The 12500-nt window shown below is 39.7% G+C and overlaps 1 protein-coding gene across 1 annotated transcript in view; it reads left to right on the top strand.

Annotated features, from left to right (window-relative positions):
* bicc1b (BicC family RNA binding protein 1b) overlaps positions 1-12500 on the top strand; it is a 394885-nt gene that overhangs the window by 332057 nt on the left and 50328 nt on the right. The window contains exons 11-14 of the mRNA XM_039771563.1: positions 1203-1364; positions 7865-8052; positions 9647-9788; positions 9923-10079. Of these exons, the coding sequence (XP_039627497.1) occupies positions 1203-1364; positions 7865-8052; positions 9647-9788; positions 9923-10079 (649 nt within the window). The remainder of the gene's footprint in view (positions 1-1202; positions 1365-7864; positions 8053-9646; positions 9789-9922; positions 10080-12500) is intronic.

Raw genomic sequence — 12500 nt, 5'->3', positions numbered from 1 at the left:
CATCAATTTCTTCCAGTTGGGGCTGAAAAAAGTTCTGTAGCATTTCAATGTAATGTTCTGAAATGATGGTGACCATTGCTCCCCCCCTCCTCAAAAAAGTAAGGGCTTGCAATTCCAGATTCTGCAACGGCGCACCAAACTGCAACACGCTTACTGTGCTGGGGTCTCTGAAGTTGACAAAGGTTGGTTTCGGCCCATTAGCGAAAGTTTTGCTTATTTATTCAATAATTCAAATAGAAATGTGCCTTGTCGCTGTTCATGACGATGGAATCTTGATGAGCGGTTTGCAGAATGTTTGCGCACAACTCTCTATGGCTCTCCCAGTCTCTCTCAGTGACTTCCTGCACTATCATCATTTTGTATGGATGGAAATTAAGGTCCTCATGAAAAATCCTCTTCAAAGACATGTTGGAAATGCCCACGGCAAAAGCATGTTTACGCACTGAAAGTCTAGGAAACTACAAAATTGATGCCCTCACAGCTTGGACATTTTCAGGCATTTGTACAGTCCAAGGACAGCCTGGAGATTTTCTGTTCAATGTTGTACCTGTCTCTCTAAATTTGGCTACCCACTGAAGAATTGTTTTCTGATTTGGGGCGTCACCATTAAGAGGAATGCTGAAGTGCGTTCAGAAAGCACATTGTGTAGTGATGATGGATTCATTGTTTTTGAAGAATGCTTTGACAGCGAAAGCATGGTGTACACCAGACCAAGGAATATTGCAGACTGAAAACTACAGGGGATTGCCTATCAAAGGACCCCCAACCCACTTGGCTGCCTGTACCTCGCTCAATGATCTTGAAAAATGTGGTACTTCATTTTGACTCCCCTTGTACACATTTATTCCTAATGAGGTTTTGTAAACCCTAGTAGCAGTATTTGCCATTCCTCTGGATGATATTGCACATGGAGCATTGTGCTATTTTGGGCACCTCTATTTATTTGCAGATGTCCTAATATCCCGTCATAATTGCATTTCAACTATATAAATTGTGTTTGTACTACTTAATGCGAGGTATTGAGGAGCTCATAATTATTTTGTACTTGCATCTAGCAAGTGACAGGAAATTAACCTACTGCATCTGCTATACTTGATTGTTGTTTTAGGGTCTGCTTCCACAATTACAGTTGCTAAGAACATGCCATTATAAAATCTTCTCTGTTGTCATCTTGTCATTATTTTCTGTTATGCTTTTTACAGGTCTTCTGGGTCATGCAGCCTCTTCTGTTAGTAGCTCAAGCACACCCAACTCCCTGCTGAATGCTCTCAATAGTTCAGCTAGTCCACTTCAAAACACAAGCTCAGGATCTCCAAATCACACACTTTGGGCAGCTTCCATCGCCAGTACTACAAATGCTCCTGGTAGACCATTTTTAATATCTTGTAGTTAAAGCTTATAATTTATGTATTGCAGATTGAATGGTCTTTTTCATGTACTATATTTTAGGAAAGATATTTTGATTGACTTGTAAAGCTCCAAGTCAGAAAAGGATTGCATGAAAAATGCAAAAAAAAAAAAAAAAAGATTCATGAGTCAGATTTTTTTAATATTTATCCATTCCTAAATTTCAGGCCTGCAAAACATTTTTAAAAATGTTGGGACGGTAAAGCACTCATTTTCTAGTGTCGCCATTCCTTCTCACAACACTTAAAAATCATTTTGGCATTTAAGATACCAAGCAATGAAGCGTTGCATGTGCTATTTGTCTGATTCTTCTTGCAAGCATGTCTTAAGGTGTGCAACAGCACAGAGTCCTCGTTGTCGCATTTTTCATTTGAAAATTCTCCACATTCTTTGTTGCAGATAGGCCAGTCCTGTACCTGTACCCTCTTCTTCCGCAGCCATGCCTTTGTAATGTGTGCAGGTTTTCCATTGTCTTATTTAAAAATGCATGGATATCCCTGGAAAAGGCAGCAATGTTGTTCTAAAATCTCAATATACTTTTCTGTATTAATGTTGCCATCACAGAAGTATAAATTACTTTTGCCAAGAGCACTGACATAACCCCATACCATAACAGACCCTGGCTTTTGGATATGTTGCTGATAACAGTCTGGGTGGTTCTTTTCGTATTTTGTCCAGGGCACACGGCATCCGTTTCTTCCAAAGAAGGTCTGGAATACAAATTTGTGTGGCCGCAATACACATTTCCACTGTGGTGATGGTCCATCCCAGATACTGCCCTGCCCAGTATAGCTGAGGCTGCTTCTGGACATGGTTAGCATAAGGCTGCTTTTTTGCACAGTAAAGTTTTAAGTGGTGTTTGTGAATGTAACTCCATATTGTAGTGCTTGACAAAGGTTTTCCAAAGTAATCCCTTGCCCATGTGGTTATATCAGCTATTGATGAGTGACAGTTCTTGGTGCAGTGTCATCTGAGGGGTCTGCAATCACGAATGTTCAGTTTAGGCTTGTGGCCTTACCCTTTATATACTGAAATTCTTCCTGATTCCTTTAGGAGGAGAAATATGTAAATCCCTTCTAATCTTTCTTTGAGGAACATTGTTTTTAAACGTTTCAGTAATTTTTTCACACACAATTCTCTGCCCATCTTTGCTCTTCAAAGACTCAACATTTTGTGGATACTGCTTTTGTACCAGACCATGATTACAATCACCTGTTGATAGCCCCTGTTTGAAATCACATTATAATTTAATTATTTTACCTCATTACTGGGCCTAATTTAACCCTGTTCCAACTTTCTTTGGAATGTGTTACAGGTCTGAAATGAAGGAATGGATGTATATTAACACATGAAATGAAGCTGAACATACAAAACATGAAATAGCAATAAAGTCAAGTAAATTTAAGAATCACTGTGTTTTTTTATGCATTTTACATACCATCCAAACTTTTATTGATTTGGGATTGTATAATAGTTTCTTATTAGTAATTAAAGCATGCAAGTACATGATTTATTTTTATGCCTACCACTTTAAGAAGCACATTACATTTCACTGTCTTTGTTATAGATATTTTAAACTTTAAGGGTTTTAAGGTTTTGGTTTTATCTTATATATCCTGATATAAAGTTTCAAATTAAACATTAGTTACATCTGATTGAAAATAATAATGTTGCAACATTGAAAGAATATTATTAGTGTACTTTAAAAATCTTGCTTTGAAAATATTAACAAAATGTTTTTAAAATATTAGTAGACTAGCAAAATACCCACTCTTCGCAGCGGTGAAGTACTGACTTAAAATTTTTATTAAGAAGAAAATTAAACCTTTTTAAACTGAGGAAAAATATACCAATAATTATTTGTTAAGGATCTCTTTGTATACCACATTTTGAGTTCGGCCCTCCGGTTGTAATATGACCAAGCTGTGCGCTGAGCTTACTCTTGAGCATGCAACGTACAGTTGGCCATGTGAACAGTAATCTTGTTTTAAATCTCACAGCGTGGATTGGATGGGGGACCCAATTCCGCCACACACGGTGACCGAGCTGCAGGCTATGGACGTATATATGTACGTAAGTAGGATTCAGTTAGCGTTGGGAACCCGCGTACCAAATTTCTTGAAGATGGGCCCATAAGTAACAAAGACCGTTGAAAAGTTCAATCGAGTTCGACAGTTTGACAGTGGCATCACACCACCAAAATAAGTACGTACATTGGTTTCGGTTAGCGCAGGGAAGCCGCCTACCAAATTTCATGAAGATGGGGCCATAAATAAGAAAGTTCAACATGGCGGACGTTGGCGACCATTATGACCGTTGCGCGTAGAATTTCGAAATGAAACCTGCTTAACTTTTGTAAGTAAGCTGTAAGGAATGAGCCTGCCAAATTTCAGCCTTCTACCTACACAGGAAGTTGGAGAATTATTGAAGTTGGAAAGTTCAAAAAGGACGGCCGACAGTGGCGTTGTACCACCGAAATAAGTATGTACATCGGTTTCGGTTAGCGCAGGGAAGCCGCCTACCAAATTTCGTGAAGATGGGGTCAGCCTTCTACCTACACGGGAAGTTGAAGAATTAGTGACGTTGGAAAGTTCAATATGCCGGCCGACAGTGGCATCATACCATCGAAATAAGTACGTACATCGGTTTCAGTTAGCGCAGGGAAGCCGCCTACCAAATTTCGTGAAGATGGGGCCGTAAATAAGAAAGTTCAACATGGCGGATGTTGTCGACCGTTATCGACCGTTATGACTGTTACGTATAGAATTTCGAAATGAAACCTACTTAACTTTTGTAAGTAAGTTGTAAGGAATAAGCCTGCCAAATTTCAGCCTTCTACCTACACGGGAAGTTGGAGAATTAGTGATGAATCAGTGAGTCAGTGAGGGCTTTGCCTTTTGTTAGTATAGATTATAATGGTGCAAAATCAGATTTGTTTATTTTTTGTTTTGATATATACATATTGATACGGCATATATTTACATGATACTTGTATTCATGTCATCTATATAGTTATATATATATATATATATAACTAGCCAACCCGCGGCGTACCATACGACGCATAATCAGGCCGGTTTTTTGATGATTTTTAAGCACAGGGAGAAAATTAACATTTGAAAAATCGGTAATGTAATAAATCAGCAAGAAAAGCAACATTGTAACAATGCACGAAAAGAACCAACACACAATCGTCCATGACTGAAAACTGGCAGACCGCAATCGCGCCTTCTCTTGCCAGACGGAGGGATGGGGGGGGTGCACAGTGTGGAATGTGGAATGGGAGGAGAGTAGAAGGACGTCTATTCAGCTCCCTCTGTCATACTAGTCTGCTGAATTCTCGTTCAGTATGTACTGCTCACTCATGTGCCCACCTCCAACTCGTCACTTGAGTCGTTGGTTGCTTTTCTAAATATAATCCAGACACTAAATATAAGATACCCGACCACGGTAGTAGCAAGGTGGGAGTGGGGTGTGCACAAATGGTAGGGACGCAACCAGTGGGAGCGTATGAGTCGCACTTAGTGGGAATTCCACAGTTTGCAGCCCGAATGGGGTTCAATGGCTTACCCACGCCTCTCTTGCCCGGGTAGACACACGCTCAATTTTATGCAAAATTATTTATTGAAAGCTAAACACTTCTGGAAAGACACGGTTGTCTAAAACGGGTTGGTGTGAGAATACAACAGTAAGTGAATGAAAAGATGGAACTCTGGAGAGAGCAAAATACAACACAATAGTGAACCCGCGGCATAACAAACGCAGCATAATTATTTATTGATGGTTGAACACTTCTGGAAAGACACAGTTTTCTAAAAAGGGAGGGTTTGAGGATACAACAGAAAGTGAATGAAAAGATGGAACTCTGGAGAGAGCAACATATAATTGTCCATGAGTGAAGAAGACACATGTTTGTCGCGGATGTGAATTGCTGTGTGTAGCGTGTAAAACAGTTTGCCATGGTGCATGCGGTCGTGCGTCGTAACTGAAAACTCGGTTTTTAAAGACTGAGTGCTTCATTATGTTTTAACCTCAGTTGTAAAGGATTGTTTTAAGGTTCCCATGGGATACCCCTCACAGACTGTTTTACACGCTGCATATGGCGACACACCTCCGCGAGAAACATGCCTCTATGAACAGTCAAGGTGGCTCGGAGGTACATTAGGCCTCTATGACAGACAAATATAAATGATAGCGTTCTTTCTGTGTCGTTGCTCCCAAGTTGGTGGGCGTGGCTCTGCAAGTTGTCGTCGTATCCAATGGTCTTGGAGTTAGTGGGCGTGGCTCCTCCCTGCGTGCACCCAAGGTGTCTTACTTGTCGGCGGCTTAGTGAATCCACGCCCCTTCCGGCGTGCTTTCCATGGGTGTCTTGCCTTAGTGAATTATATATATAGATTCTTTTCGCATTTGAAACAGAAATTACGTATGACCATGCGAAAGAGAAATTACATATGACCACAGAACATATTATAATTCAGGAACTAATCACTTCATTTGTGGGCGCCATCTTTATATCGTCTTTATGAATTATTATTTGTGTGAGAGTTACTTTACTGATATTGAAAAGAAGTAAACACAAACATGCCGATCTATCCCATAGAAGTGTACCCCACGTCGCCCTCTCCCAGCCCTACTCTCTGGACCACTTGCCACCAGGCGCATTCTGACAGAGAAATTTTATTTATTCGTCCACGTGACTGTCGCGGAAACTGCCACATTATAACTTTTTTTTAGTTGGCAGTACTTGATAGTGGATAGTGCACTGAGCTGTAAACAATGTGAAAGCAACACCACCTTCAGAAGTGAGGGGTCGTGAGAACAAAGTGGACACTCGGAGGCGCGGAATGTCGGGCTGCTCTACCGGGTCGAGAGCTTCTCAGTTTCGGGCGGCATCCTTTCTTCTCGCACTGTTTGTGACACTTCGAGTGCCCCATCAGCTCCTGGGAGAGTGGAAATCATTTTGAATGAGTGTGATCGGCACCATCGAAGCAAAACTCTCTTTGTAAATTGTGCTTCACTACTACTTACTGTCCCTTAAGGTGAGTTCAGGTCACTAAAACCCTGCAACATTCAAGGTTGCTTTTGTGATAAATTCTTTTAAGAAGATGGAGGGTTTACATCTAAGAAGATGTACTGACCTCTTCATGATAAGTTTTGGACTTGAGAATTGTTTGGACCTTCTGCCCGTTAAGCACGGAAGGGCAGCGTCCATATTTCTCAGAATAATTTTTCTCTTAAATCACAGGCACGTAGTGCAAGGGTTGTCAGGCAGAAATTTGCAGGATTGCATAGAAAATGTAATTTCTATACCACAGCGGTCATGTAGCGCCTTTCACAAGGGATCTGCTACCGAGAGATGATCCAAATACATAAGCTTCTGTTAGTGCTACTTACATGTTGTGTTATAGCACCTTTAAAATGTATTTTACCCGAAAGCACTCCAGTACTGCTTAATGTATCTTTACTTCTTACATGTTAATGTTTTACTGTTTAATAATTTATATACTACATTTTATTTTTTCCCTTGCACTCAGTGAGTGAAGCCACTGGGTAATCCAGCTAGTTCCTTATAAAAAGAACCATCATACTTCGTGCAATTATGAAATAGTCTGTGTTAGAATTGATATGTAACCCAGCCAGATGCAAAATTATTTATGGAATTAAGAAATCACAGTAGTACTGTGCCTACCTGTAGCGTATGTACATCCTATTCAGCTAATCGGATGGGTTTTACAATTACTAAGAAGAATAAGAACTTTTTGCTAAACATTACTCAAGCACTTTGTCATTGTCTCAAACCACCTGCTGGAGAAGATGATCTGCTAGTAGTTGGGAACCGACCAGGACCAAGGGTGTTTAAGAGAGAGGCACAAGAGAGGCAGATGTACAACACATAAGTACATTTCATTCCATAAAAAAGAGGAACTCCCAGTTCTGGGTGCAAGAATATTTACAGTGATACTGTTACAGTTAAAACAAAACAATCCTATGTTGAGACCAGTAAAAAAAAAAATCAAAGGCTGTTACCCAAATACAACTCCATCCAATTGCAGTCTTTTAAAACAGTTAAGAGTTAAAACTCTTAAGACAGTCCCCTTGAAAAATACAAAACTGGTTCACATCGCTTACTCTGTCTCTGTCTACCCTGTGTCAACTGAACAACCCCACACTGTTGCCCACGCTGTCTTTATAAAGAGAGTTAAATTACTCCCTTTCTGCCAGCTATAACTATATTTACGGATGCAGTGTCTAAAACCGGTATTAACCATGTGCGATTGACAGTTCTTTACATACACCTTACCTAACATAAGTATTTTTTTTGTCAAAGGGTATTATTTTGTTGAGAATATGTATATTTAGAATCCATGCACTTTTTTGGTTAATTCATGGTGTTTTATTGCATTGAAAGTGATCAATATGTAGAATGCTTGACTGTGAGTAATTTTATTTTCTTCAGGATTTTCTTCTCCTCTTATGATCCATCCTGCAACCCAAGCCACATTAACAAGTATTTTGCTTTCGGGAGTCCAAAGTTATGCACAAAATCCCCCATCACCTCCTCCTGGATTAACAGCTATTGATGGTCAGGTGAACGGACTCTCAGAAAACAGAAAGAGTCCTCCTGCTGTCAATGGGCACAGAAAGGTACTGAATATCTCCGGAGCGAACTTCAGATTTTAACCTGCTGTTTGTGACAAATGTCCTTTTGACTATATATGCATATAAAAAAAATATTCACTACCTTGGATGGCTTCACACTTTATTGTTTTTTAGCATTGAATCATGGGAGAATTAATTTAGCTTTTTTAGCACTGATCAACAGAAAGACTCTTTAATGTCAATGTGAAAACAGATTTCTGCAGAGTGACATAAAATTACAAATCTAAAATCCAAAGTAATTGAGTGCGTAAGAATTCACTCCCTTCAGGTCATAGTTTTAGTTGCATCTGTGGCAACAGTTCCAGCCTTGAGTCTGTGTGTGCATGTCTCCATAAGCTTTGCACATCTGGGCACTGCAATATTTACCCATTATTTTTTGCAAAAGTGTTCAAGCTCTGTCAGGTTGCATGGAGATTGTGAGTGAACAGCATTTTAAATCCAGCCACAATTTTCTAATTATACTGAAATCTGGGCTGTAACTCTACAAATCCAGGGCATTAACATGTTGTTTTTAAGCCATTCCTATGTAGAGTTGACTTTATGCATGGGGGTTTTTGTCTTGCTAAAATTTTTTTCCTCCAGAGTTTCCCTGTTTTTTGCTGCATTTGTTTTGCCCTCTCCCCCATAAGCCTACCAAGGTCTGCTGCAGAGAAAAATCCCGAAAGCTTGAGGCTGCTTCCACCATGCCCCATGGTGGGCATGGTATGTTTTTGATAAAGTGCAAAGCTAAAGTATGCTTTCATCAGACCATAGAACCTTTTCCCAGCTGACTTTATATTCTCCCATGTGCCTAGCTCTACCTGAGATGTCACTTGTGAGGTTTTTTTTTTATATATATATAAATAAAAAGCAATGGCTTTTTTCTTATCACTCTCCCATAATGTTGTGACTAGTTGGGTACCTGGGCATCAGTTGTTGTATGCTCAGTCCATGCCAGCGTAGATTGTAACTCCTTCAGAGCTATCATAGTTCTCTTGGTGGCCTCCCTCACTGTTTTTCTTCTTTCACAATCACTCGATTTTGTAGTTGGCCTGTTCTAGGTAAATGTATGGCTGTGATAAATTTTTCCATTTTTTAATGAATGATTTAACTAAGCTCAACTGGATATTCAGTGGCTTGAATATTTGATTGTTTCCAACACTTGTGCTTCTCAATCACCTATTCACAGAGTTGCCTAGAGTGTTCATTTGTCTTAATTGTGTAGGGAAAGGACTCGATACTGATGCACCACAAGTTTAACCATTCAGATAAGTTGCATTTATACTACCGGTACATTCATTTGAAGCTCCTTGACTACAGACAAGTGATCTCTGTTTACCTAATAATGTGACCTCTAAAACCAACTGGCTGCACCAATCATGATTTAGGTTTAATGTTTGTAATAAATTTTTACTACATTGTAGGGATCTCTTTTCATTATGACGTTAGTGTTTTTCTATTGACCAATGTTACAAAAGCCAAATTAAATAAGCTGTGATTTCAATGTTGTGCAACAATAAAATATAAAAATATATAAAAGATGGGTGAATACTTTTCATAGGCACTTTATAATTAATTCTTCATGTTATTTTGTTCTCAGCACTCAAGCTCCATATATAGCCGACTGGCAGCATCTTGTTTGGCAGATAATGTCATAAGTTCTAGTCATTCGGATGCTTCTAATGATACCAGTGGCCACAGTCCCAAAGAGTCGCTAGCCAGCAAACCCAGTTCTGATGAAGGTAACTTTATAGCTGTTAAAATTTATAAAATACAGTTTTCCCTTTTCTGTTTTTTTAATCATCATTTGAGTGTTATTTGTGTGCAGTTATTTTTATTTTCTCCATTTGATCTTAGTATACTTTTGTATTCTCAGGTTCCAATGATGCCTTTGTAGAAGTTGGTATGCCTAGAAGTCCTTCACATTCAGGAAGCAGTAATGAGTTAAAGCAGATGCTAGGCTCTTCCAAGACACCTGTCAGCAAACGGCAAACAGTGGAACTTCTTCATGGAACCAAGAATTCACACTTGCAGTACGCTATGGCTTTGTTATATCTAAAACTTGAACATGTACTATTTTATACATTTTAATATAAGTTGTATTGAAGTGGTATAGTATATCCAGATGGTCATAAAGTGAAAACTGTAGATATTCATCTGTCTGTCTCTTAAATGGGTGCTAACCTGATGTTTTTGGTTTGTGTTTAATCAGTGCTGCTGTTCACCTCTTTTTCTCTAGAAGGAACCTTTAGTGATTGCTTTTTTCGTGCTAAAGAATGTATTAAACATGGCTGCACTGCTTCATTTTGGGTCATGTGTTAGTGCTCTTTTTGTAAATAGTTCTTTGGTTAAGTCTCCCAATCACGAGAAATGGACATTTGTGCCAATAAGAAAACTTTCAAACCAGTTACTCTTTGTTAGTAACAATACAGTTTGTACTTTCTCAAACGAACTGCTGTTAAAAGCCAATTAGATAGTATTGATATAACATTAATCTATACTAATAAAAGGCAAAGCCCTCACTCACTCACTCATTCACTCACTCACTCACTCACTCACTCACTCACTCACTCATCACTAATTCTCCAACTTCCCGTGTAAGTCGAAGGCTGAAATTTGGCAGGCTCATTCCTTACAGCTTACTTACAAAAGTTGGGCAGGTTTCATTTCGAAATTCTACGCCTAATGGTCATAACTGGAAGGTATTTTTCTCCATTAACTGTAATAGAGTTGAGCTGGAAAGACGTGGGGGGGCGGAGTTTCGTGTGACATCATCACGCCGCCCACGTAATCACGTGAACTGACTGTCAACGCAGTGCGTAGAAAACCAGGAAGACCTCCAAAAAGCGCTTAAGAAAACATGAATTATATAATTGAGAAGGCAGCGAAACAATAAGAAGCGAGCGAGTGACATATACTACCATATTCATGAGTGCTGCTACCTCGGAAAGAAAGTAAGGTGTAAACCTAAACTTTAAGTTCATAGACAGGCTACCGCTGGCGTTTCACATGCCCACAGGTAATGCGGGATACAAGTTTAATAAGAGGACACAGGATATAAACGAGAGTTTTGATCACTTTGTAACTAAGTTAAAATTGTAGGTGAAGGGGTGTGCTTATGCAAATTCCGAGACTGTGTTTGTGGGGGATTGACAGTTAAAGGCGGGTGGGGGAGTCACGTCATCATCTCCCTCCCATTCATCTAATTTCGCTCTGAGCTGAGCTCCGCGGCTAACGCCGTCTTCCGAAGCAACTTCGTCAGACTGCCACCAAATACTCACAGAAAAATCCACAAGTTAATACACACGCTGTCTCTAGAGTTTCTCCACACTGAATCCTCCAGGCACTACTTACAAAAGGTCACATTGACAATCGTGTTACGTTATTTTTAAAATCTTTCCTTTTCTTAGCACAAGCACAGCTGAGAAGCTTTGATGCATGTGCTCCATAACGCGTTAAAAAATAATGCATTTAATCACACTTTGCATTACAAGCAAAGGGAGCTTTTGTCAATGCATGATTTCCTGGTACACCGATTACATTGATCAGCGATCCCGATTCATTTTACCCTCGCACCACCTTAGTTTGAGAAGAAGTATGAAAAAATATGAGGTTAACACAGAAAACAGATCACCAATTCAAGCTTTATGAATAATCGATCCGCCATCAATAATTGTTTTGGTAAAGCCATCCTCCTTCCATTTTATAATTTTTCCACCACTAGCCATGATTAAATGAACGGTAAAAAAGTAAGAGGAAAGCGAGGGTGACTTATTTAGGCAGGCATATATATGACAGCAACACTCATGACAATGTCAATCATGTTACGTTATTATTAAAATGTTTCCTTTTCTTTTCATTACTTCTTTAACACACTACTTCTCCGCTGCGGTGCGGTATTTTGCTATATATATATATATGAATGACCTCCAAAGAGCGCTGAGACTTTTGATATCATGAACGTGTCTGCAAAAACTGGGGTCTCCTGCCCAGCAAAAGTCGAGCAGCCAGCGTGCGTGCATAGCTGTGCCGGCCTTTGAGACGCTGACTGCGCTTCTGCCTTAAGTCAAAGTGAACACTTTTAATTTTTTTCATCCTCCCCCTGCGCTATAGCCCAGACAAGTGCAAACACGGACCCCTTTTCTACACCACGGCAAAATAATATTAAGGCGATTCACACTTTCTTTTGCACGTATACGATTATGAGGTCCTCAGCTCGGATTATGAAGACACGCACAGGAGTGGAGGACTGACAGTGCCATCACAGCCGATTAATGGCGGGGACGTCTCACCAGACCCACCGCGACTGTCTCTAAAAGGCGATCATAACGCCAGCGAACACATCTCTCTATACTATATAAAAGAAAAAGGCAACTTTCCTTTCTTTACACCTTTTTTCCTTTTATCCCAAACCAAAGCCTTTCTCTTAACACTGCAGAGGACACAAAACTAAT

Source organism: Polypterus senegalus, chromosome 1 (genome assembly GCF_016835505.1).
Source record: "Polypterus senegalus isolate Bchr_013 chromosome 1, ASM1683550v1, whole genome shotgun sequence".
Lineage (NCBI taxonomy): Eukaryota > Metazoa > Chordata > Cladistia > Polypteriformes > Polypteridae > Polypterus > Polypterus senegalus.
This window is presented reverse-complemented; position numbering and strand designations above follow the sequence as displayed.